The 25,708-nt window shown below is 37.5% G+C and overlaps 2 protein-coding genes and 1 long non-coding RNA gene across 6 annotated transcripts in view; 1 reads left to right on the forward strand and 2 right to left on the reverse strand.

Annotated features, from left to right (window-relative positions):
• CNST (consortin, connexin sorting protein) overlaps nt 1–23,708 on the forward strand; it is a 90,351-nt gene extending 66,643 nt beyond the window's left edge. For both annotated transcript variants that reach the window (XM_081486896.1, XM_081486897.1), the window contains 3 exons: nt 7,081–7,967; nt 19,079–19,214; nt 21,083–23,708. In XM_081486896.1, coding sequence (XP_081343022.1) covers nt 7,081–7,967; nt 19,079–19,214; nt 21,083–21,288 — 1,229 coding nt within the window. In that variant the 3' untranslated portion in view covers nt 21,289–23,708. The remainder of the gene's footprint in view (nt 1–7,080; nt 7,968–19,078; nt 19,215–21,082) is intronic.
• LOC145505135 (uncharacterized) lies at nt 1,705–7,263 on the reverse strand. The gene is made up of 2 exons (XR_014052873.1): nt 6,915–7,263; nt 1,705–2,064 (listed from the first exon to the last, which is right to left on the reverse strand). It is a non-coding gene; the product is annotated as an uncharacterized LOC145505135 (long non-coding RNA).
• Nucleotides 10,481–25,708, reverse strand: part of LOC145505131 (histone H3.3C-like) — a 52,767-nt gene continuing 37,539 nt past the window's right edge. The window contains exons 3-4 of one of the 3 annotated variants that reach the window (XR_014052870.1): nt 14,557–14,865; nt 10,481–12,374 (exon numbers count right to left, since the gene is read on the reverse strand). The gene's annotated coding sequence lies outside the window, so the exon portion shown is untranslated. Of the gene's footprint in view, nt 12,375–13,571; nt 14,866–25,708 lie in introns of those variants that run through there. The other 2 variants (XR_014052872.1, XM_081486904.1) reach the window with 2 other exon arrangements.

The raw sequence follows: 25,708 nt of genomic DNA on the forward strand, positions 1-25,708 counted from the left end.
GATTTAAGGTAGGCTAAGTCATTTTAAGAGACTCAGGGAAGGTAAGTGACTTATCCAAACAGAACTAATTAGAACACAAAGCTAAAACCCTGTTTTCTGACCTTGAAGCCCATGTATTTTTATTATATTTTAATTCATTTTTATTAAGTAATATTTATATGTGAAAATATGTTACATATATACATTATAACAATGTATTGAGAAAATTAAGACCTGTGAACCTTATACCCAACAGAGGGACTAGATTATTGTCAGTCCTCCTGTTAAAACTACCTTTGTGTTCCTTTCTATCCCATCACCTTCTTCACTCCCCTACCCCAAGGTAGTCATTATCCTGAGTTCTCCATTTATCATTCCCTTCCCACTTTGTAATCAACTTTATTGAAGTACAATTTCCATGCAATAAAATGTACCCATTTTAAGTGTACAGTTTGATGAATTTTGGCAGTTGTGTACACTCATGTAACTACTATCCCAGTCAGAAGATGGATCATTTTTATCCCTCCAAAATCTTTCTCCCAATCTTCTTATACTCAGTCCTTCTCACCTCTAGTCCCAGGCAACCCAGTGCTTTCTGTATTATCAATAGGTTTTCCTTGTTTTAGAATGTAATATAAATAGAATTGCTCAGCATACTTTCTTTTGAGAGTCACACTTATGACTAAATGTACCATTAATACATTCTTTTTTGTTGCTGAGTAGTATTCCATGTAAACTTTACACAATTCATTTATCCACACATTTGTTGATAGACATTTGAGTAGTTTCCAAGTTGGAGATATCCTGAATAAAACTGATAGGAAGTTGTTTTTTTGTTTTTGTGTATATATGTTTTCATTTCTCTTGGGTAAAGAACTGAAGGTAGAATCAGGGTCATAGGGAAGGTACATGTTTAACTTTGTAAGAAACTGTCAAACAGTTCTACAGTGCTGTTGTCCCATTTTATACCCCACCAGCAATATATGAACATTTCAATTGCTCCAAATCCTGCTGACATTTAATATTGTCACTTTGTCTTTTTTTTTTTTAAAAAAGTCATTTTAGTAGATTTGAATGTCAGTATGGTTTTTAACTTGCTTTTCCCTGAGGACCAAGAATATACATTTTTAGTTTTGCATTAACCTCTGTAGATGCTGTACTAACTTATACTATTATCAACATTTCAGACTTAATTAAGGTACATTTTTTCATCAATTTGCCAAAATAAATATTAACATTGAAAATTTCTTTTTCAAGTCTGATACCACTAAAAGGTTTTTACCTGAAGATAATTAGTGAGCTTTGAGAAAGTATAAGAAACATGCTAACTCATGAATGCTTTAGTCTCATCCATAAATTACATAGGGAATTTTTCCCTAAAGAGAATTCATGGCAGAATGAGAGTTGTGAGAGTAACTCAAAGGCATGTGCGTTTGTAGAGCACATTAAGTTAGATTAAGTCTAACTTCTCATTTGAGAACTACCTCTTTAATTTGGTATTATTAAGTATGTCATACATTCAACTATTATTCCATTTTTATTTCATCAGAGTAGAATTTTTTTTTTAGTGTGTCTTTAAGTCAATGCAATAGAGATTAGTAGACTTACCGTACTAGATCTTTGGGTTCAAGAAAGCCAGTTAACAGAAATTCATGTTAGTATTAACAGAAACATTAGCAATAAGTTTATACTATGATACCTGCTTGTAGAAAATTCAAAATATAATTTTGGTTAAACATAGTGGATCAAACATTTACTTCTGCTTTTTTTAAAAAATACTATTGAAATGTCACAAAGGGATCCTTAAAGGCAGAAAGCCAGAAGGGCAGAACTGGCAAGGAACCAGCAGGAGATATGACATCCAGAAAATGTTGGAAGCTGGAAAGCAGATGGATGGGTGACAACTGGCTTGACATACCATGCATGCCCAGTCGCTCAGCTGTGTCTTTGCAACTCCATGGTTTGTAGCCCACCAGGCTCCTCTGTCCATGAGATTCTCCAGACAAGAATACTGGAGTGGGTTGCCATTTCCTTCTTCAGGGGATCTTCCCCACCCAGGGATAGAACCTGCATCTCCTGCGTCTCCTGCATTGGAAATGGATTCTTTACCACTGAGCCACCTGGGAAGCCCAACTTAACATACCAGAGAAAGCCGAAAACTAAATGTCTACAGGGAAAAGGTTGATTTCTGCCTGAGAGGGTTTGGGAATTGGAAGCAGAGAGAGTGCCTCTAAATTTAAGTTAAAAAACTGTGCAAGAACCATTTAGACCTTTATATCCCCTCTCTACCAAATAGGAAGCCCTATTGGAAGCTAGACATAATACAGCAATGTCTTCAAAATTGTGAGAGAAAATGATTTCTAACCTAGAAAACTTTACCCAACCAAAGTTTTAGTCAGTGGTGAAGGAGTAAAGACTTTCAGATGTGAACAATCTTAAAAAGTTTACCTTCCATGTATGGTTTCTTAGGAAATGTCCTTATAATAAGAAAATAAACAAAGAGAAAGACCTGGGATTCAGAGAAAACAAGGTTTCCAAAATAGAGCCAAAATGAATTCCTAGGATCATTGGGAAAGGAAATTCCAGGACAATACCTGTGTAGCAAGCCTGGAAAGGAGTTCCAGGTCAGGGACTCAAGAAGAATATGTTTTAAAACTGAAAGATTATCTGCTGTTACATATGCCATAGTTGTCCATTTGTCAGAGTTCAAAGACGCATAGATTAAAATTATTTTTAACAAAGTAATGAGGCAGTTATCAACACAAAAGAAAACAGCATAAATGAGAAAGAAGAATGTACCATAATACACAGTCTGTGTGTCTTGTGAATAATACTTACAAAGCATAGTACTGTAAACTTTGAATATTGATTTGCCCCAGAGTTATGTTGAATTGTAATGGGAGCTAGAGGGGAAAGAAAAATCACTGTGGGGGAAAGGAGTCTAAAGAACCATAAGAACTAACTCTCTTCCTTAGTAGGAAGTTAGTGGTGGTCTCTAAAACTGAAAAGTCAATAAATAACAATGGAAGTCTTCTCTAGAAATGGAGGGTAAATATGAGCAGAAACAGCTAAAGGAATTGAAAAGTAGCTACCCCTAGAGAGCAGGAATCAGACAGATGGAAGACTAAGGCGGAAGACTGTTTTTCATTACCAGCAAAGACAGGTTTTAAGCTTTTCTCCAAAAGCATAATTTGATACAACAAATTATAAAATAGCATATGTCTTGTTTGATTTGGAGACTGAATATGTATTAAAAACATCATTTATACTTTATATGGCATCACATAAATTATAGCTACTGTCTTGATCTAGTCTGAAATTTTTGCCCTTTACATCTTAAATTACTGTATTTTTTATATTGTATATTGTTTCTAATAGTGGAATGAAGCAAATGTTTTCAGGCTAGTATTTTATAAATAATACATTGTATCAATGATAGTCTTTATTACACACCACTTAAGTGTTATCTTGCTTCATTAGGAACTACTTAAATTGGTTGTTTTGTTTGGTTACTATAGTCAGCCACTTCACTTTCTGTTTGTATTGTTACCAAGTCCAAGCTCACTCTACATACTGCACGGACAGGCCAGTACATCAGAGATGAGGTGTTGGAGGCAAGGAATATGACTTTATTCATAAAGCTGGCAGACCAAGAAAATGGCAGATTAATGTCTCAAAATAACCATCTTATGGGAGCCTGGATGCTAGGTTCTTTTATAGAACAAAGAAGGGAAGGCAGTGAGGAAGTAAAGTAAAAAGGTCCTAAGTCTTGCAGAAATCTACTAAAATAACCAGTCTTGTGGAGGGGATATGTTAATTTCTTTTCTGCAGCCTTTTCACAGGTGAGCAGGGTCAGAATGCCTCTCTGTGAGCTGAACAAAGGTACTCTAGTTTAACAGTCAGGTTGGAGGGGCAGGGTTGCCTGTGGCAGGCCATTGTGTATGCTTACAGTTGTAGACAGTGATTATAATAACAAAAGCAATAAAAAGCAAAGGTTAAAGTAAAAGAAACAGATCCAACATAGAGTCAGAATTTGCTCTTCCCTGTTACAATAGAATGCCATCTCAGGCTGATTCTCTAACTTTTCAGTAACTTATGGCTATTAAATAGTCTCATTTTGATTCTTTATGGCTTAGTCCTATTCTGTTCCAAATTTAACACCTAAATCTCATTTTATTCAAAGCTCTTCTCTGTCCACCAGCTCTGCCTGGGCTGGGCATGTGGTCTCTTCTCTTTTGAGCTATCTAGATTAGTGCATAAGCCTGAATCTAGTCTGTAGGGACGTTGGTGGCTCCAGCAGGACCAAATGAGGAGGAGCTTACTTCCAAGTCACTTTCCTGGACATTTGTGGTCCTTCAGGTAACTGACCTTCAGCTTGAGACAACATTACCCCATTCCTCTGATGTGAGGGCCTCTCTGCCCTGTATTTATGCTCTTTACTCTTTGAATTCGATGGATGTGTTTGGAGGGCTGAGTTCTGAACCTTTGGGTACTGGGAACTTGGGGAGGAGAGCTTGGATCCCTTTGCATCTGGCTAGGGGCCTCTTTGCTCTGACCTCCCCCATCTTAACAGAGAGGCAGACCAGCAAGCTTGGTGGTGAAGCAGACAACCAAACGGGGATTAAAATGGTGTTTTGCAGTCTTCCCAACTTTGAGGGATTCTTTGTTGTTGTTCAGCGCTCAGTCATGTCCGACTCTTTGCAAACCCATGGACTGTAGCATGCCTGGCTTCCCTGTCCTTCACCATCTCACAGAGCTTTACCATCTCCCTGAAGGATTCTTTGGGGTGGGACAAAAGAAAGAATGCTGTACTCTCCCCAAAAGAGACCTTTTTCCTTGTCTTCTCCTCATCTGATTTTGACTTAAGTTGTTGGGAGAGGTAGTACGAACTCAGCAGTGCAGAGATGACGTGGCCAGTTTCTTTCCCTGATTCTCTGAAATCAGAAGATGGCATTTAAGTCTTGCCTTTTCTTTGTTATGGTGTGTGCTGCCATTGCTAATTGGTAATTATTGAAGTACCAATACATGAAAAACCAGGTACAATATAATCATCACTATACTTCATCCGTGATTTTAACCTTTGGCCCATCATATATTATTTAATTTACATCATTTTTAAATTAAATAATACATGACAAAAGACAAAGTTAAAACTTCTGTGATAGTTGTTCAGTCGCTAAGTGTGACTCCTTGCAACCCCATGAAGTGCAGCACGCCAGGAGTTAGGAATGCTTGATCAACCAAAAGGGCTTCCCAGGTGCACTAGTGGTAAAGAACCCACCTGCCAATGCAGGAGACACAGGTTCAATCCCTGGGTCGGGGACATCCCCTAGTGAAGGGCATGGCAACCCACTCCAGTATTCTTGCCTGGAGAATCCAGTGGACAGAGGAGCCTGGCGGGCTGCAGCCCATAGGATCACAAAGAATCAGTGACTTTTTGACTTAGCTGAAGTGAAAGTGACAGAGGTGACATAGCACAATTGACCAAAAACTGAATCATGAGCAAGCTTCTCTGTGATCTACTAATTTATGTATGCATTCAGTATATATTTTGTGAAAGTTTTTAATGGTTTAAAGTTAAAGGGAAGTGTTTTGCAGCCATTAAAAAGAATACATTTGAATCAGTTCTATTGAGGTGGGTGAAACTGGAGCCCATTATACAGAGTGAAGTAAGCCAGAAAGAAAAACACCAATATAGCATACTAATGCATGTATATGGAATTTGAAAGATGGTAATGATAACCCTATATGTGAGACAGAATAAGAGACACAGATGCATAGAACAGTCTTATGGACTCTGAGGGAGAAGGTGAGGGTGGGACGTTCTGAGAGAATGGCATTGAAACATGTATATTATCATATGTGAAACAGAACACCATTCCAGGTTCGATGCATGAGACAAATGCTCAGGGCTGGGGCAATGGGATGGCCCAGAGAGATGGGATGGGGAGGGAGGTAGGAGGGGGGTTCAGGATGGGGAACACATGTAAACCCATGGATGATTCATGTCAATGTATGGCAAAAACTATTACAATATTGTAAAGTAATTAGCCCCCAACTAAAGTAAATAAATTTATTTTTAAAAAAATAAATAAAGTTAAAGGGAAGTATTTTAAATTGATTTTATTTAAAATAGAAATTGAAAGAAATATCAAAATTCCAAACCCATTTCTGCCTGGTACCAAGACTTACGTTTGCTTTTTACCACTGCCTGTTACTACCTCCCCTTGAGAAGTGACAAGTAATTTTCTAACACATTAATTATTATTAATCAATGTTATTATTAAGGATGCTTAAATAAATTTAAACAGATCTATGTTCCTTAGGGGCTTCCCTGGAAGCTCAGCTGGTAAAGAATCCACCTGCAATGCGGGAGACCCTGGTTTGATTCCTGGGTCCAGAATATCCCCTGGAAAAGGGATAGGCTACCCACTCCAGTATTCTTGGGCTTCCCTGGTGGCTCAGATGGTAAAGAATCCTGCTGCAATGTGGGAGACCTGGGTTCAATCCCTGGGTTGGAAAGATCCCGTGGAGGGGGGCATGGCAACCCTCTCCAGTATTATTACCTGGAGAATCCCCATAGTCAGAGGAGCCTGGCAGGCTACAGTCCATGGGGTCACAGAGAGTCGGACATGACTGAGTGACTAAGCACAGCACAGCGTGTTCCTTAATTAGCCTTAATAGAACAGAACCAGTATTGTTTTTCTTACAATATAATACAGTATATTTCATAAACATACTGAAAATAATTTTCCCACAGTTTAAAATATTTAAAATACTTGTTTAAATAGACACAGCTAATACAGTTTAGAATGTCTTTTAAACCTTTGAAAAATGACTGTTTTCAATTATAATGAAGACTAAACAATATATTCTTGTTCTTAACATGTTTTTGAATATTCTCTGTTAATTTTTATATCTAAAGCATTACTTACTAAATGTTTAGGGTATTTCCTCTACTTAAAGATCCAACAGGTAGAATTTCCATTTCAGAGGTGCAGAGTATTACTGTGTCCCACGTACAATTCATGTCCTTTCTCTTCCCTTCTGTAAAAAGTGCCATGTTGAATCTTAAAACCACTTGTTTTTCTTCATCTTCAGAGAGTGAAACTTGTCTTGGCATGGAATCAGGAAAAGAAAGCCAATGTAAAGAAGAGACCCCGGAGAGCAGTCCCTGCTGTAATGAGATGGTCAGGCAGGCAGATCCCCAGAGCCTCCCGGTAACTGCAGGGAAGGGCCACACGGAGGAGCCACTCTGCAGTGCTGAAGCCACACAGGAGCTCCACGCCCAGCCCTCGGAGTCGGCAGGGAGCAGGTCCAGCCCCCACCCCTCAGGGAACGCTCCTGAGGATGACAGCCGCTTGCAGCTGGCTCAGACAGAGGCCTGCCAAGACGTGGCCGAAATAGAGCGCATTGCTAAGGACCCTAAGGTTTCCTGCCAGTTAGTGACAGAGCCATTGATTTTACCAGACTCTGACCATATACCTCCTGCATTGATTTCTGAGGGTAAATACTCACAAAGAAAGGAACTCCGGTTGCCACTCCGGGATGCTTCTGAGGCGTTGCCCACAGACCAACTTGAGAACAATGAATTAAATGAGCTGCAGCAACCTGATCTCACAGAGCGTGATGGAAAATCACCACAGGGGCAGGCTGACTCAGAGGGCTCTGAGAGTGTACTTTGTGAAAATAATCCAGTGTCTGATTTAAGTACAGTGCTTCCAGAGGTGTATATGGCCCCAGAGGAACAGGGAGATAAGGAAGAACAAGTCAGTAAAGAGACAGACGACTATCTGAACAGCCTTTTAGAAGGATGCTTAAAAGATACTGAAGATTCCCTCTCATATGAAGATAACCAAGAGGAAGATTCTGATTTCCTTCAAGATCTTTCTCCTGAAGAAGCATCCTATAGCCTACAGGAGAACCTGCCTTCTGATGAAAGCTGTCTTTCTCTCGATGATCTTGCAAAAAGGATAGAGATCGCAGAGGTAAATTTGAGATTTAATATAAATGTAATTTAAGAAGTAAGATGAAATTTGACAGCACATGTATGTTAAATATTGCCTTGCTTTTGTGAATTTTTCTCTAGCCTCAAACATGACAGGGAAATTTAGTTAGCATAAACTTTGACTCACTATCTATAATCATGATGTTTATACCTCAGGTAATTATATTGCATGCCTCCAGTATAGTATTTTATACACCATTTTTCATACTTTTATGATTTTCATTTGGCAGGCCTGGGAATTATGAACAAGACAAGATTAGTTACATTCTTGTAAGGAAATCTTATGTTTCTTGTCATACATCTAGAAGATAAAATACTACTGTTTCTTCTTAATACTAATGTATTTTGAAATTCTTTAAAACAGTATAACAATGAATGAAACATTTTAAAATACAGTAAGAGTTGGAAATACTGAATGGCTTTATCAGCTCTAGGTTTGAACAAACTAAATACTCCTTGACTAAGTCAAATTTTACAAATAATTCAAAGTTTTAAAGTTTCTCTAAACAGTAATTAAGCTAATTAAAACCAAAAAAGAGGGCAGGAGAGAATATCAAAGTGACCATCCTCCTTTGTTTGAGAATACAGTTTTTTAAAGTTCAGGTAGGGGCGGGGAGGACCATACCAAAACTATAGCACCTCCGAAAGGCAGCCTGGCCTAGTAGAAAGAGCAGTTTGTGACAACCCTAGTTCGAATACTGACTCAGCCTTCAAATACTGACTTCAAATACTGTTACCAGCCTTATGGAGTTACCATCTAATTCTGTTTATTTCTCTGAGAATTAGGATGCTAACTACTTTTCTTCTCTCGTCTTATATTTTTTTCCAAGTTTAAGCTTTTAATTTAATTTGTATCTGTTGTTTTCTGATTCTGCATTATCACTGAAATAAATAACCATCAAGTAGAAGATGGAAATATAGCCAAGCCAAAGTAGACAACAGAATACATATGGAAATGAGACCCTGTGAGAGCTTTCTAAGATAATTACTATCATGTTACTAGCTTTCTTTCTTGCAGTTTATAGTCAACTCTCTAACAACTATGATTTTTTAAATTTTTTTCTTCACAAAATAGATAAAATAATCATTCTTTTTATTTTAACTAGTTCTTTTTATTGCCATTGACAGTCAATCCTCCATAAACTGACTTTTCCTCTTAATTTTTTTCCTTAAAATTGTTCAGTAGTGCTTAATGAGTGCAGAGTTTCATGGTTATATTCATGTATATAATTTCACCTAAAAATGGTTAAAATGGCAATGTTATGTGTGTGTGTGTGTGTATAGATAATATTTGTATCATAATTTTTAAGAATAGGAAAAAAAAAAAAAGATTTTAAATAGACCTAATAGTATAACACTGGACCCAGAACTCCTTCTCTTTATTTTCCTCAGACTTCCGGTACAGGGAATTATCAAAGCAAAGTCACAACCATATTCAAATCTAGGTTTAATACCAGAAGTTTACTACTATCTAACTGCTTCTTTTCAAGTTGAATCAAGCTGACTTGTTGTACGGTCTAGTTTTACTTTTTTAAGTATAAACTGTGGAGAAGGACAGAGTGTTCCTGTTGAGTCTCCCTGCCTTAGTGGACATTCATGGTGGCGAATTACTGTTGAATTAACATTGTACCACAAGGAAATGGAATAGTCCTTCCTCAAACTCATAATGTCAGTTTTTCCTAGGTTTCCTCCGTGGAGACTATGCTATCTACATCTTAAAATCATCCTACCTATGAAATTACTTTTTATACACGATGGTCCCCTTTCCTAAAAGTCTATTGGTCTGTTAAGTTGTACTGTTTTTAAAACCCCAAAAGCGGCATATGACTGATAAAGCTAGTTTACTTTTCTATGATAATGCTAAGCAGACTGTTTCTGAATACTCCTTCTCCATCCTAAAAAATATACTTTAATAAAATCTGCCCAACTGTGTCAGGAAAAGTTTTTAAACTTTGAAACTGAAAATCACTGTGCTTACAGTTTCCTTAGTACCTTAAGAATGAAGTTTTGAGCTAAGTAAAATGTTCAGGTAATAGGGGATTTGCTTTTAAGCACAAACTTCTTTTTAATCCAAACACTGTTTATTTCATGCTTTCAATGAAATTGTGTTAAGGATGTCTTCCATGTGTCAGGCAAGGAGGATACAGTGAGGAACCAGATGAAGTTCATGGCATTTGAGGGGCTCTCTGCTGCCACACTTGTCCATACTTTTGTGAAGAGAGGATACAGGACACAATTTCTTAATAACTAAATAATATTCACAGATACTTTTCTTGCCCTCAGGAGCCACTGAGGCTCATAGACTGTGTTCCTCCATATAACTGTGCTCTCCTTGTGAGTCCTTCTCTCTCAAATTTATCATTTCTTGTCAGTGACTCCGCCCCTCACAGATCTCCTTACAGCCTGTCACACTTTCTACCACTGTGTTCATGGTAGAATATAATGGCATGTTCTCTCATTGCCATATCTCTCTCTGCTTTCCTTCTCTTCCCATTTCTGCATTGCTCAGCTCTGACTTCAGTGGAACTTGGCCCTGATAACCATTACCAGCACAGTGGAAGTGTTTGTTGTTTTTTTTAAACACTTAGGTTCATCATCATTTCATTAAGATGAGATAATTTATACAAAATCTCATAGAGAACTAAAAACATGTACACTAATTTAATTCATTAATAAATAAATATGTATAAATGAAACTTTTCTAGGTTTGGGAAATGTTTTCAAAGCCAGAATAATTTTGCTAAGTAAAATAATAGCTTAGTATCCAAAGCATTGCTGTTCTTTCTTATGTAAAAAAAGAACCTAGAACCTGACACACTGTCATCAAGCGTATAATATTTACTGTTTTTTTTAATCTTTTGAAAAATTTGTTTTTAATGGAAGGATAATTGCTTTCAGTATTGTGTTGATTTCTACCAAACATCAACATGAATCAGCCATTAGGTTTACCCATGTCCTCTCCCACTTGAACATCCCTTCCCCCTCCCTCCCCATTCTACTCCTCTCTACTGTTTTCAAAAAGCATCAAAAACATTTATGTTCACTTCATAGATTTTTAAGAAAAAAGTTTATCACATGTGAAGTGTCTGTACGTTAGAACGATTCACTCACTTATCCCTTCATTCAGTGATTTTTATGTAACCTTCTGAGTGCCGTGACATTACAGATGCAGTGATTAAAAATTCAGAGAAGGATGCTATATGTGTGAAGCCTCAGTCTAACAGTTGTCTGGCTGCAAGTGCTACCTGTTTACTGAATTTGAGTATCCTAGTTTTTAGAAAAAGCTGAAATTTTATCTCAATACCCATAATACACTGACATTATTTTAATGTCAGAATCCAAACTCCTCTTACCCAGCAACCTAGTAATGCTAATACATCATTGACTTGCTTTGTTCTGGAAGCTGGGAGGATTGCATTATCTTCTCTTTAAACTCTTTAGCTGTTCCTAACATCAGAACCTTAGGCAGAAATATGCTATACAAGTTCAAGGATGCATTAGGATCCAGCCTCATACTGCTATTGATAATAATAGTCCACTTAGCTCATAATAGGCTGTTACATATGTGGAGAAGAGGGAGTTGTTTTATTTTGTAAATAAGTAGCACATCAAGTATTGGATAAATTTTTATAATAATTAATCTATTCACATTGAAAATAATCATAGTATGTAATTCACAGATCCCTTTATGAGCAGATTTTAGCAACATGATATGCCATACGGAAATAAACCATTCATTTTTCTTCATTTAACATATGTATGTGTAATCTGTTGGCAGAGACGTCATATGTTCAGAAAAGGCTTCAGATTCAAGCGATTTTTGTTTTTAGAAATAATATCATAATTTCTGTACTCCTTTACTACTGTTTGGATCTTTAAAAAACTTTTAATCTGAAAGAGGGCAAAATGTGTTCCATGCCCTGTGTCTATATCGGCAGCATTACTTAGCTTTAGGTCTACCTGTCTCACAGGAACCAAAATAGGGGAGGACATAACCTAGAACTTTCTGATGGGGAGACAGGTAACAACCCAGAACTGGTGTGGAGTTTGTCTCCAGAGAAACTAATCTAAGTGACTGCTGTGCAGTAGTCATCTCTGTCTCCTGGGTGGGATCGGGGATTAAGTTACATTAAGAGTAACCACTGCGGGATTCCCTTACCAGTGTAAGATGCGAGGCTAGGGTCAAGCAGCAGGATTTTAGGAAATCATATAATTAGCTCTTCCGTGGATCTCTGACAAAGGAGGGTCTTAGAAACAGCAATCGTGGTGTTTTTGAATGATTGTTTTAAGGGGAGCAGAGTAAGCCCAGCTTCATCACCATAGAGGAAATATAGTCTTCCAATAACGTAAGAGGGTCCGTAGAAAATGCTTTCAGTCTTGCTCAGTTCTAGAAAGAACACACTGGTTATCTCCAGCCCCACAAGACTGAAAATGCTTTCAGTCTTTTGCTGACCCAGGATTTATGTAAATGTCTAATGAGCCCCAGAGGATTATCCAGGGATTACCTATCCTTTCTCTGTGCCAGATGGTCTCATCTTTGCCTTTCTTTTTTATCCTGCCCTCTAAATTTTCTGATTACTTACTGCATCTCTTATTTGTCATGTCTCTTGGACCCAGCTCCTTTTCTTTACCATTTAAATCGTTCTTTAAATTTACATCTTTACTGCCTCTTTCTGGACTCTTGCAGTAGCTACTTAATAAGTTTCCCCATTGCTCTTATCATCTTCTCCCCCTTCAAATGGTCTTATATTTAGTACAGTATAAAAGTAGTGTCTCAATAGGATCCCCCAGCCACTCAGGCAACACAAGTAAATGAAATGACTCAGTTGTAGGTGATGGGGTAATGTTCCCATTTCTTGTCTAGAAAGCTGAATAGCTTTTGAAATTCTCTAGGTGCAACCAAACACACCTGAGGGTCTGGATCTAACACATAGACTGTGAGTTTAAACCTCTGCTATAAAATAATGTTTGCTTGTCAGTCTTTTCCCATGACTCCATTTGGCTCCAGGATAAGGGCTGCATAGTAAATGGCTTGATATACGAGACACATGGTAATCTGGCCCACTTTACCTTTCCAACACCATCTCCTGCTGTTCTTTTGTAATAAAACTGTTACTGTTGTCAGCCTGGCCTCCCTTATGCCTCCCAGGTATTCCTCGAATATTGTCACCTCTGATCTCCACCTTCTGTGTTAGTCTTAGTCTGCTCTGGAGTGACGAACTCTTTCCCCACACATTTATTTCTTGTCCACCCTCGAGGTCTAGGCTCTGCCTTTTTAGAGTGCCGAGCACAGTGCCCATCATGGGCAGTACTTGATAAATTTTAGCTACTGCCATTATTTCTTGATCACCAAAGTCCATAATGTTTTTTCCTTTGACTTGCAGATGAGGGAGGGGCCTGAACATCATTCCTCCCAAAGTTCTGTCTACCTGTCCTGTTATTAAAGGACACACACATGTGTTTGTATATTGCCCTCTTTACTAAATTGCAAGCTCCTGAAGGGTGGGGATCCTGTTGAATGCATTTTTGTATTCTCTGCAAAGCCCAACAGCCACCTGTATACAATAAGCCTTCCCTGCTCCTCTTTTCTTTTTTTGACCTAGTTCACTTAGAAAACTAAATCACCTTTAAGGACAGATTTGGTTTTGATTATTTTAAGGGGAAAGGCTATGTTATTTGAGTAAGTATAGGCTAGGGGCTTTATATAAATTGCTCATCTGTATATTCATTTGCTCTTTGGCATATTTATTGAGCACCTACTATATTTTAGAAACTAAGGAGATACCAGTGAATACAGATCAAGTACCTGCCCTCATGATACTCTCTAGAGGGAGAGACACATAATAAGTTAAGTTCACATAAAAATAAACAGTACTGTTTTATATATTGATAATGGTTCTGAAGAAATTTTAGCAGGATGAAGGGGTATAGAAAGACCAAAGTGCTGGGTAGGGTGGAGGAATGGGCTCTGGCTAACCAGGGTGGAGGGGAGGGCAATGAGGGGACCAGCAGGAGGGCCAGCAAAGCTGGAGCACAGTGAACAGAATAGTAGGACGTTCAGGTGGAAAGGCAGCTGAGCTAGTTCCTTGAGGGCCTCGTAGACCAAGGTAAGGAACTGGAATTAAATTTAATCAGTGGTAACATTTTGAAACAGATTTTGAGCAGAAGATGTGATTTTATTTGTTTCCTGCCTACTCTACGGAGGCTAGAAAAGTGGAAGCAGAGGCCAGAAAAAGGAGAACAATCCAGTTATTGCAATTATTCAGGTGAGAAATAGTGAAGGACTCAGTAGCAATGGATGTGGTGAAGATATATTTTTATGAAGGAGGAACTAACAAGATTTGCTAATGGAGAAGTTTTGAGGGAAAGAGAATCAGGAGTTCTGTTTTGAAATCGACCTTTTTAAATGATTTACTGGGGATTAAAAAGTGGGATGATGTCTTGACATTCTTACCCATTTCTTTTCCTATTTTATACTTATTAAATTGTCCCTTTAAACAAATGAACCATAATTACAAAAAAAACAGATAGTGCCTAATTTAGAAACTTAGGTACATTATAAAACTCACCTTTTTATTTTAAAAAACTTTTTTCCTTTTTAAATTAGTCTTGGAAAAATTCGGTATCACTCTGCTTCATCATCATTTGTCTTTCACTCTCCGAATTGCAGTGTTCTAAGATGCAGCATTGTGGGGCTGGAGATAACCAGTGTGTTCTTTCTAGAAGATGACTTTCCTCCATTTAGCCTCAGTTCCTGTTGCTCCAGCTGTGACTTGTTATATTAATTTGCTGTAGTAGTAGCCATGACATTAATATCCTTCCAGATGAATTGAATGACACAGATGATCTTTCATCTAACCATCTCCTCCCTGGTGTCTCTATATAGACAGATTTAGCCATTAGTTTAAGTATCTCTTAATGCAGGTGATTTATAAGATAAGGATTTGTTGTATCAAATGCTTTGGAAAGACAAAATAAACTTATTAGGTGTATTTGAAAGTTCTGTTCATCTCACTTTAATTGTAATATCTAACAAACAACACTAAGCAAAATTTTAATAATCATGGAAAATAAGATCTTTTCACATTAAGGAAATGGCGGGAGGTTTAATCTTGTGTTTCTGTTTAACTCTGCCAATAACTGGTGCTACAAATGTAAGCAAGTTATTTAAGCTGTCTCAGCTTGACTTCTTCATCTGTAAAATAGGACTTAAGTATGACATATTATGTAAATGTTTTTACAGAAAGTGTGGAGATTCACTAAATTATAGTTATTACGGAACCTAGATCTAAAGGGCCAAACAGAGAACCATGACTTTTTCCTTCAGTGAAGAACAGTAGCAGAAAACTTGACATGTGTTTCTACAGTGAGATTGCTGGCGTCCAAGCTATTTGTAGTATACTAATATGATTTAAGAATATTAATTATCAAGTTTGTTGCAAACCAAGCAAAATTTACCAGCCTTAAGGTTCTGGGTTGAGCAAAGCCTAGATCAATAAAATAATATTATTTAATATCTATTTTCTCCTTTGAGGAGGCAGATTTAATAGCAAGGCCTGTCTGTTTTTTTCCATGTCATATTATGATTTCCTGTGCCAGCAGAGTTGCAGAATAATCTTGTTTTTATAACCAGCTCATTCTTAAAATGCTGTTTGTGATGATCATTGATGTTTGAGGGGAAGTGCAGGAGAGCTGTTTATTTACAAATATACAGAGCTACCATGCATGCTAACTTGCTTCAGTTGTGTCCAATTCTGTGCAACCCTATGGACTATAGCCTGCCAGGCTCCTCTGTCTATGGGATTCTCCAGGCAGGAATACTGGAGTGGGTTGCCATGCCCTCCTCCAGGAGATCTTCCCTACAAAGGAATGGAACTCATGTCTCTTATATCTCCTGCATTGGCAGGCAGGTTCTTTACCACTAATGCCACTTGGGAAGCCCATGCAGAGCTAGGTCAGGTGGATATTTCATTATTTTTTTAAATTCTGCACTAATTCACAGTTTAGCACCAGTAACAATTAGACTAATTGTAGCTTAGACATTCTTTTTGTTCTCAGTGTAAAGGCTTGGTATACTTTGTTTTGGTAAGAAAGGAATTTGGTAATTGAAGTGGGAAACTAAATTTAGTTTAATTTTCTCCTCTCTTTTTCTTTTTTTTTGCTGTACCATGTAGCTTGTGGGATCTTAGTTCCCCCAACCAGGGATTGAACCCCGAGCCCTCAGCAGTGAGAGCACAGAGTCCTAACCACTGGATCACCAGAGAATTACCTAAATTTAGTTTTTAAAGCTTTGTTTTTTGAGGTTTAAAATTTCTTAACCTTTTAATATTGACATTGATAAAAAAATTAAAAGGCATAGAAGCATAGAAATTTTTTTTTAAGCAGTTTGAAGAAGACACATTTCTGTGTCCCCTAAACTCAGAAACACTTGGCAAACTTTTGGATGAGACTCCAGACTAACACCATGATCTTGTTTTAACTAACTTGTCCTTCTACCATAAAATTAAACTCTACCGAAGTCATTTCTTACATTTTTTGTTCAATTGCCTTAGCATGGTAAGTAGGAATTTCCACGCTAGGGGTAGGTTCTAAGACCTTTATTCAAAACTCCTCCCAGAACAGAAAAGACCTGTCTTCTAAGAGTTTCCCTTTTGGCTTGCACCTCCTATGCCTAAACTTGGTCCCACCATCCCTGTAGTCTGTAGGACCAGAGGGTAGTTAAAAAAGAAGGATCCCTGGAGAAGATCCCTGAGCAAGACTGAAAGGAAATAATGGAAAAGAGCACATTCCTTCACTTCAGACACTGTCTTGCTGAAACATGTTCTTGGTGGGAGAGAAAAAGGAAAAGAAAGTAAAGCCTGTGGTTAGATTTTTGCCAGGAATTAAGGGTTGAGTGTGGAGGGTGTCAAGACAGCATGCTGGCTCATCCCACATAACTGTAATTTCTCATACTCTTTCTTCTTCCCTCTTTCAAAAATTTGCCAAAGTTCACTGCCACCCATGGTAAATAAGATGGGGCCACTTGGAAAGGCTTGTATCCCGTAACTACTTGACTTCTGGAGCCAAACACCACAAATTAGGCCAAGCAGGAGCTAAAGTGGGCGCCTAACAGCTCCTGCATCTAGTATAGCTTCTAGGTCTTAGAAGCACCATCTGTGTCTTACCAGATTATTTTGAGAGTTTCTCTTGGCCTTTCACCATCCATTTATTCATAGTTGCAGTTCTTTCGATTTACTGCTGGGTCTGTTTCTTGAATTTACAGATTCAAAATTCAGATCACAATGATATACAGTTAACGGTAATGCAATTCTGGGGGTCTTCTTCAGAGCTATTTCTTAATAGAATTGTTTATTCTAAGTAGTTAAAGCAATTTGAAAGCACCTGTGATAGGTGACATACCTTTTGGTAAATACTATTTTATGGAGAAAATCGATAGTAGATGAATCTATGAAAAATTAATTTCCATTTTCCATGTTTTGCCCTTTAGAAAGTTATTAGGACTTCTTTTCCTCCCTTAAGTACCCAGTTTGAGCATGATACCTGTAAAGTTTTTCTTTGTTTTATGAAGATTCTCTTTAATGTTTTGCTTTCTGGTGAAAGATTGAAAAACTATTCCTTTACATAATTTGTACTTACCATTTTAATGTCACTAAAGTACTTTAGCTTTCTCAAAAGAAATACATCATCTGAAATTCATATTTTCTATAAAAAGAATAAATTACTAACATTGATTTTTTTTTTTTTGAGATAATGGTTTCTATAGACCCATGTTCAGGGAAGCCCAGTAGAAGACAATACTGAATAATTTGACCCTAAAAGCCTTGAGTTATAAAAAGAACTAACAGAATCTATAATATTTATGTATAGTTTATTATCAGAGATGGTTGGCTGGAACTCCAAGTCATATTAAGTATTTTATACCATTAATCAGATAAATGACATTACAGGAAGTGGTCAGCTTACAGTGATGTGATACCAGCAAATCACTGACATGTACAGTGTTAGGCACACAGTGCCCAACTATGTCATCACCTGCAGCTTGTCCAAGCAGGTAAGTACAAGTCAACTTGTGTGAATCAACCTACTGCTTAGGGGGCCTTTGGTAAGGCCTCTAGCTTCCCAGCCTGGCTCTACGAACCAGTTCTCTTCTCTTTCTCCCTACACCTCGGAGTCTTTTCATTCCAAAATGGCAAGGGTTTCTGTTTTGTCTTTGATCTTAAATAAAGGGTGGGATGGAGGCAGAAGAGAGGTATCCCAAGTGAAAACCAGAAAGACAGCATAGAAAGGGGTAGAGGTGGGGACTAAAGAGATAATAGCAAACTCTATGAAGGGCCAAGTATTGAATATTTTAGACCTTATGGCCTGTATTCAGTTTTGCCATCGTAGCAGGCATATACAATATGGGGATGAGTGAGCTTGGCTGTATTCCAGTTAAACTAGGCAGCGGGCCTTTGGCTTACTGGCCATAGTTTGCCACACTATGCATCCTACAGGGTAATATGTGCCTAGTAAACTGGGTCTGAGAGATATTCTAGAAGAGAAGTTCTTAAAGTGTTTAGAGCACTGTAACATTATTTAGTAAATGTGTAATTTCTCAGAGAAATTGAGGACAACACTGATTTTGATGTTAAAAGTTGGTATCAAGTATATTTTTAGCCTCACATATGCATTTCTTAAAAGTTGCTGATGAATGAAAAAAAGCCTCTGTTGTAAAGCAAAACCCAGCACTCATGATTAAGCAAAGAGGGGCAGTAAGGAATCATTTTATAGATGACGTAACAGGTAAGGGGAGCTTTAAAGGAGGCCTGATTTCCAGTCGATGCTGTGTCACACTGCCTGGCCCTGGAATCAATTCAAGGCTTTAGAAAAGAAATCAGTGTTTTAGAAGTGTGTATTTGGCAGTATCTGAATACAAGTGAAACTATTATTCTGTTAAATTTTGATAATTGTTACATTTTTTTTCCTGTGGTTAAAACTCTAATAGGAATTCCAATACTTGTAGAATTGAATTAGCCTTCTTACCATTACATGTAAAATATCACTGATGTGTCTTACCATAATATAACAGATGGTTCTTATCATCTCTGACAGGTTGTTCCTGCTGAAGGATTGGTCTCTATATTGAAAAAGAGGAATGATACTGTAGGAGATCATCCTGCCCAGATGCAACAGAAACCATCCAAGCGAAGAGTGAGATTCCAAGAAATAGACGACAGCTTAGATCAAGGTAGAGTGCTCAGCACTGTGTCTGGCACAGATTTGATCAGTGTTTGCCAAAAAAAATGAATTAATGTACAATAAGATGTTTGATAATAGGATTCATAAAGAATATGTAGACTTGAAAGTGAAAGTGAAGTCACTCAGTCGTGTCCGACTCTTTGCGAGCCTATGGACTATGGCCTACCAGGTTCCTCCATCCATGGGATTTTCCAGGCAAGAATACTGGAGTGGGTTGCCATTTCCTTCTCCAGGGGATCTTCCCAACCAGGGACTGAACCTTGGTCTCCCACATTGTAGGCAGATGCTTTACCGTCTGAGCCACCAGGGAAGTCCTATATGTAGACTTAGTTGCATTATATAAAGAAACACAGAGAAGTGAACTATCATCAGTTCTTAAGTAAGTCCTAAGTATTCTGTTTGCTCAAATAAGTGACCAATTGCAAAATTCATCTCCTTGCCTTCCTGTCCCACAGATAGTTGTCCATGTTCAGAGCTCATTTCAGTTTCTTTATTTAGTGTTTTGTTTTCTGACTTTTTGTTTTCAGTGAGCCTGCTGTTGTTGTCTTCAGTGGCAGTCAATATGCCTTGATGTGGAAAATATTTATAAATTACAAATATATTCTCTTCGGTGATTTCTTCTTGATTCTATGGGAAAAAAGTGTCTCTCAAGAGCAGTAGTTTAACACTTTTGCTATTGTTTGATTTTTTTTTTTTCCGCCTGGGCTTGTATTTAAGGTTGTTGTGAAGTTTACCTAAGGCCTAGGTCAATTAGAGTGAGTAGAAACATGGCCAAGAATCTGTCAGTGTACTTTTCACGTTTATAAAACAACTGCATTACTAAATACCCATGTCAATGTGTAGACACAATTTCTAAGTATGACATAAAGTGATAGCAGTAGACGTTTCTAAATTTTTACAGCTATAAAGCCGGCAGGAGTCGTGGAAATAATCTGTTCTCACTCTTCATTTTTACCTCTGAACCTTGCTTGTAACTATCACAGTCTTCTCCAGATAAAGTGCTCAGTTATTTGTTTGTGCCAATTGGTACTGAATTGTTGCCTAGTAGGAGGAACCCTGGATTTAGAACTGACAGTCCCTAGTTCCCTTAGGAACCATCTCATCTTAGACTGAGTCATATAACCTGTGCTCAGTAGCCACCTGCTCTTCTTGGCTTCCATGTTGGACAGCACAGCTCTAAACGGTGTCAGTGCATGTAAATAAATAAAACAAAATAGATATTTTAAAATAAATTGTATCTAAATGTTTGTATATAAATATATGATAAAGAAGAAATAGCTGAAAAAATACATAAAATAGATTGCTTACAAAGATAAGAGGGTGGGTGGGAATCATGGCAAAAACAGAAAAGATGATAAAAGTATTGAACTGACCAAAACCCCCAAAAAACTAAGAAACACAGCACAAATGATACAATCCTTTTTATTTGTATGTATAAAAGGTATACTAAGTATAAACTATTAAATCTCTTAAGGTCTATTAACTATGAAGATCTACTAAACTAAATATGTCAATCAAAGGAGAATACAATTACATAATCCTGTTTCTGTAAAAATCTTGAACCACATGTGTTTGATCTGAGATGTACTGCCAAATTTTTTCTTCCTTTTTTATGGAAGTGGTTATAGCCATTGGATAAATGGACTAGTTTTAATTTTAGCATTCACAAGTTCCACAAGTGTGTATCTTTATGGGAACTAATAGGTCCTCATACAGTCATTGGTACACTAGCTTTCTATCAGGGACCCTCCTCAGAGGACTAATATTAGAAACATCTAGTTATCTTAATCGGTGAGACAAGATAATGGAATTTGATTCTTGCGTCAGCTTAACCTTACTCTGTTTTCCTGTTTGCAGATGAAGTTGGAGGTGGTTCCTGTATTTTACTGGTCTTGCTGTGCATAGTGACGGTTTTGCTTAGTGTGGGAGGAACTGCGTTATACTGCACTTTTGGTGACATGGAGTCACCCGTTTGTACAGACTTTGCAGACAACATGGACTTCTATTACACTAAGTTACTACAGGGAATAGCAGAACTTAAACACTGGATCTACCTCTCCTAGCAAGCATTCAAGAAGGACAGGCATGCCGGCAGTGAGAATCAAAGAGTGAAACTTTCTAAGCAGCTTTTATTTCAGGAGTTCTGTAACGCGCACCCCACCCTTCCCCACAGAGGCACAGCAAACATCAGAAACAGCAACTGTAAATGGTGATGCAGAGGAACTCTTAGAATAGTCACACAATGAAGCGATATTGATCTGAGCACTGTGGATGGAAGGAATGGTCTTTGGACAGCATGTCCACCTCCTCCTTGCCGCTTCCTAGCGTAATGAGCTACACTGAGCAGAATTAGCCAGGGCAGTGTTGGAGCCAAACCATTTTTGGCTACCTTCAAGCTAATGGTTAAAGGACACCCTTGGTTTACAATGGTTGGTCCAAAGATGTTGCTTCCAGCCATCACGCAATAAGTTTGTGTGTAATGAAAAGGAGTTTCCTTATGGTTTCAGTGTCTTTTTTCAGTTCACGTTGGGAGCTATGTAATTTAGGCTTTGTGCACTCTTTCCAGATTCTGTTTTCCACTTGCGAAATGGTTTGTGTGTGTGTGTATTTCAGACAGTTCTCAGAAGCAAAAACCCAGCATAGAATAACAAAGATCATTCTTTCAACATGACTATAAATGTGCAGGCACAAAACTTTCAAGAAGGCTTAACTATGGAACAGATGAATTATAGAATTCTTGGCCCTGAATTGAGAAACTGTGACAGATACAGTGACAGTTAACTTGACTAACTAGCCAGAAGTTCATCACAGGCCTAGAGATAAAACTGAATAGCTCCCTCTGAGTCTCAGGCAACCAGTTTCATCATGGATTCAATGCTTCCTGTAATGAATGCTGGATTCAGCTCAATTCAGTAAATACCTATTCAGCACCTATTATGTTCTGAGAATCTAAGAACCCTTCTACAAAGATAAATAAAATATTAGTTCCTGCTCTAGATGTTTTGATTCTGGTCTTAAGTAAAATAAACTAATACTTTAATGAATGAAATTACATCATCATATATAATTCAGTGTTAACAGATCAGACATTCAGATGCTTGAATGTGCATTCATATCATGGGCTTGATTCAGACCGAATATGGGGTCATTAGATGAAAATTCAATCATATCTTAAATAGACAAATGTCTGATTTTTATTTAAATCTGTCAGTTTTCCTTTTCTAAAGTACAGTGATCTAACAATTAGGAAGCCTTTCTTTAACTTTTTTATCTCATTGATAGCATTCTAAAAGAAACAAAACACATGAATTATAGTTTTTTAGCAATGATCATTATTTCATGTTTTTCGGTTAGGATCATTTGAAAGAAAGAGAGAATTTTCTTACTAGTTGTTACTGGCTGGTACAGTATATCCCTTCGTGTTTCAGCTTATTTATTTAGATTTATGATTTTTAAAGGACTTTTTATAGAAGTTGAAATTGTGTCATTTAGCACGCATTTGGTTATACCTGATATTTAATTACTGTATACTTAGTGTTTTGATTTTCTATAATTTCAACTCAGTGTGTTTTTAGGCTTATTTTTAAATTGATGTTTCATTTTTACTTATAATACTGTTTGACTTGTCTCTATCATGCCACCATAAACTATAATATTTTCAAGGACTATAGATCAAAGATATTTATTTAGAAGTGTACAAGATACTGAAATCTAGATTCCTTATACTTAAGGCTGATTTTATTAGAAGATTATTTTAATGTTCTATTATAAATTTTAAGAATTTGTATTCAACTTGTATGTAAATATATAAGATGTTGATGGTACTATCTTATGTGGTTCTGTAAGAGACATTCACAAAGTCTACTGTGTGGGTATCCCCAACATAAACGAACCTCTTCTGTTTTACCCTCATGATTTCTAATTACAGAAATTTGGCAATGCTGATTTCTGCCGGTTTTATGTCAAGATGAGTCAAAATTTCCTTCCTGTTCCTTTTTTTGATCACTACTGAAGTTCTAAATAATCTGTAGTGTTACATTGGCCACCAGGGCCATTACTTCTGAAACTGAAGATTTCCTGGGCACCTTCACACTGAGGTGAAAGAACTGAGATGATACTTTGGTCCTCTGGAGTCCAGTTGTATCTCAGAAAAACCACGTGTGTCCTCACTGCTTCCCGTGGAGAGTGAGGTGAGCTCAAGAGCATACTGATGTCTTGATTTAAAATAGGCATGAAATCTCACCTAGAAAAACTAGGGCAACTTTTAAAAATGTAATGGTCATTTATTGCATGAATTGGAGTAATTCCATCTGGTGATGAGAGAATTGTTATCTCTCACATAAAGAATTCATCCAATTTTACTATCATGTAATTTTTTTCTGTCATTGGAAAGTACTGACAACAATTTGTAACTAATCTTCCTTAAAAACTGTATTTGGGGGTAACAGATCAAGCTTGTAACTTAAAATCTACACCAACAAAATGTCTCAGAGAGTTTATTTGAACCTCTTGGGTACTGAGAAAAACCACTTTATTTAAAGTGAAAGTAAAATAATTTCAGAAGTTGCTCTGGCCCTGCAAGTAGATTACTTTGGGTAGTCTAATAGGTCCCTACGTAATGCTCCTGTGCTTCTAAAACATCTCCCCATCTGCCTGAAGCAGCCACTGAAATTCACTCTAAAAATTCATTCCTTCAGATTTAAAAATCAAATCTCCCTGGGAGGTTTATTATATTGAGCTGTGAATTTGTGTATTATGCTAAGAGGATTTAAAATTTGGAGGTAGGCCTTGTTTTGAAAGGACAGATATGAACTGAGTCTTGCTGAAATGGTAGGGTGGAGAAAGGGATAGAAATTGAGAAATGAAGAGGGAAGATTGGGAAAAGAACTAAGAAATCTTTTGCCTAGTACCTGTATTGCTGGAGCTGACTTTGTGGCATTTAACCCCAATCCAGAGAGAAAGACTAAATGTTTGTGTTCCCACTAACGTGACCTGTATAACTCTATTCATTTCTGTGGGCCCAGTTAATATTAATTTACCCTTGTGGCACAGTGGTAAAGAATCCGCCTGCCAATGCAGGAGATGTGGGTTCAATGTCTGAGTCAGAAAGATCCTCTGGAGAAGGGAATGACAACCCACTCCAGTATTCCTGCCTGGAAAATTCCATGGACAGAGGAGCCTGGGTGGGCTACAGCCCATGGGGTCACAAAGAGTCAGACAAAACTGAGCAACTAACATTTTCATACACTTGTATACTTATGAAGTGTACATAGTATTTGCACATTTATTCATTTGATGCTTAGATCAGTAAGCATACATCCCTTAAATCAGGCCTAGTAATTCCAGAATCTAGTATACATTCACTTCTATCATGTTGCTTCCATCTTCAAAAAGAATAAGAGTGAGCTAAGGTTTATGGTACAAATTCTAGTGCCTGCTGATATTTTAATAACCTCAAGGATAAATTAGTGAGCCTTATGTGCTAAAGAATTTTCTTTAAGGAATTCTGGTAGCATTTCAGTCTCTCTTGGTTGAGGCTACTAGGCATCTCTTCTTCATGGTCCTAAGAAGAGTTAAGTCCTAAACTCAATCTCTTACCTGTTGCCCCAAGAACACTGCAGTACCATGAGTGACAGTGTTAATTGTCATCTGTACCTTGACAAACTGGAATGCCTACAGTTTGCCTAGCACTGAGCTGGGTGCTGGGGCTCTCAAAACAAGAAAGGGTACCAGCTTAAAGAAGTGAGCATCTGGCAAGGTAAATATATTTGTGAAAGGGAGGGGAGAATGAAGAAACAATACTACTACTCATGGGGGTGGAAACTTAAGTTCATTCCTTTCTACCATGTATCATGCATTAGGAGTAAAAGTAAAATTCTTTCTAGGCCACCTGCATAGCACTTTGATAGACAAGAATATTCTCCAGCCGAAATTCTGATAATTACTACTTTTTGCTTCTTGTTAGCATTTGTGGCATTAATAGTGGATGGGCTTTCCAAGAGTAAAAAGCTTCTTGGCAGGAGCCTTCTTCAAAATCTAAAGTCTGAATAGCACTAAATAGCACAATGGAAAACTTTCTCACAGAACTGCGTATCCAGATGCTTCTCCAGTAAATTCTAGCAGTCATTTAAGTAAGAAATAGTACCTATCCAACAAAACACTCTTTCAAAAGGGGAAAATTCACTTGCTAATTCATTTTACAAAAATAATATTGATCCATAGACCTGACACTGTCCCTCTTAGAATTCCAGCAATTTTTAGAAGTTGACAGGCTGATTTTAAAATATGTTTGGAGATACATGTGACCTAGAAGATAGCGGTAAACTTGTTAGAACAAAATTGGTAGACTTGAACTTCTTGATTTCAAAACTGAATGCTGCAATAATCAAAACTGTGGTTTGGCAAAAGGAAATCCATGTGTATGTGTTCAAGTGATCTACTAACGTGCCAAGGCAGGGGAGAAAGGACGTCTTCAACAAATAA

This window comes from Giraffa tippelskirchi, chromosome 5 (genome assembly GCF_054371585.1).
Source record: "Giraffa tippelskirchi isolate mGirTip1 chromosome 5, T2T-mGirTip1v1.2.pri, whole genome shotgun sequence".
In the NCBI taxonomy this organism is placed as follows: Eukaryota; Metazoa; Chordata; class Mammalia; order Artiodactyla; family Giraffidae; genus Giraffa; species Giraffa tippelskirchi.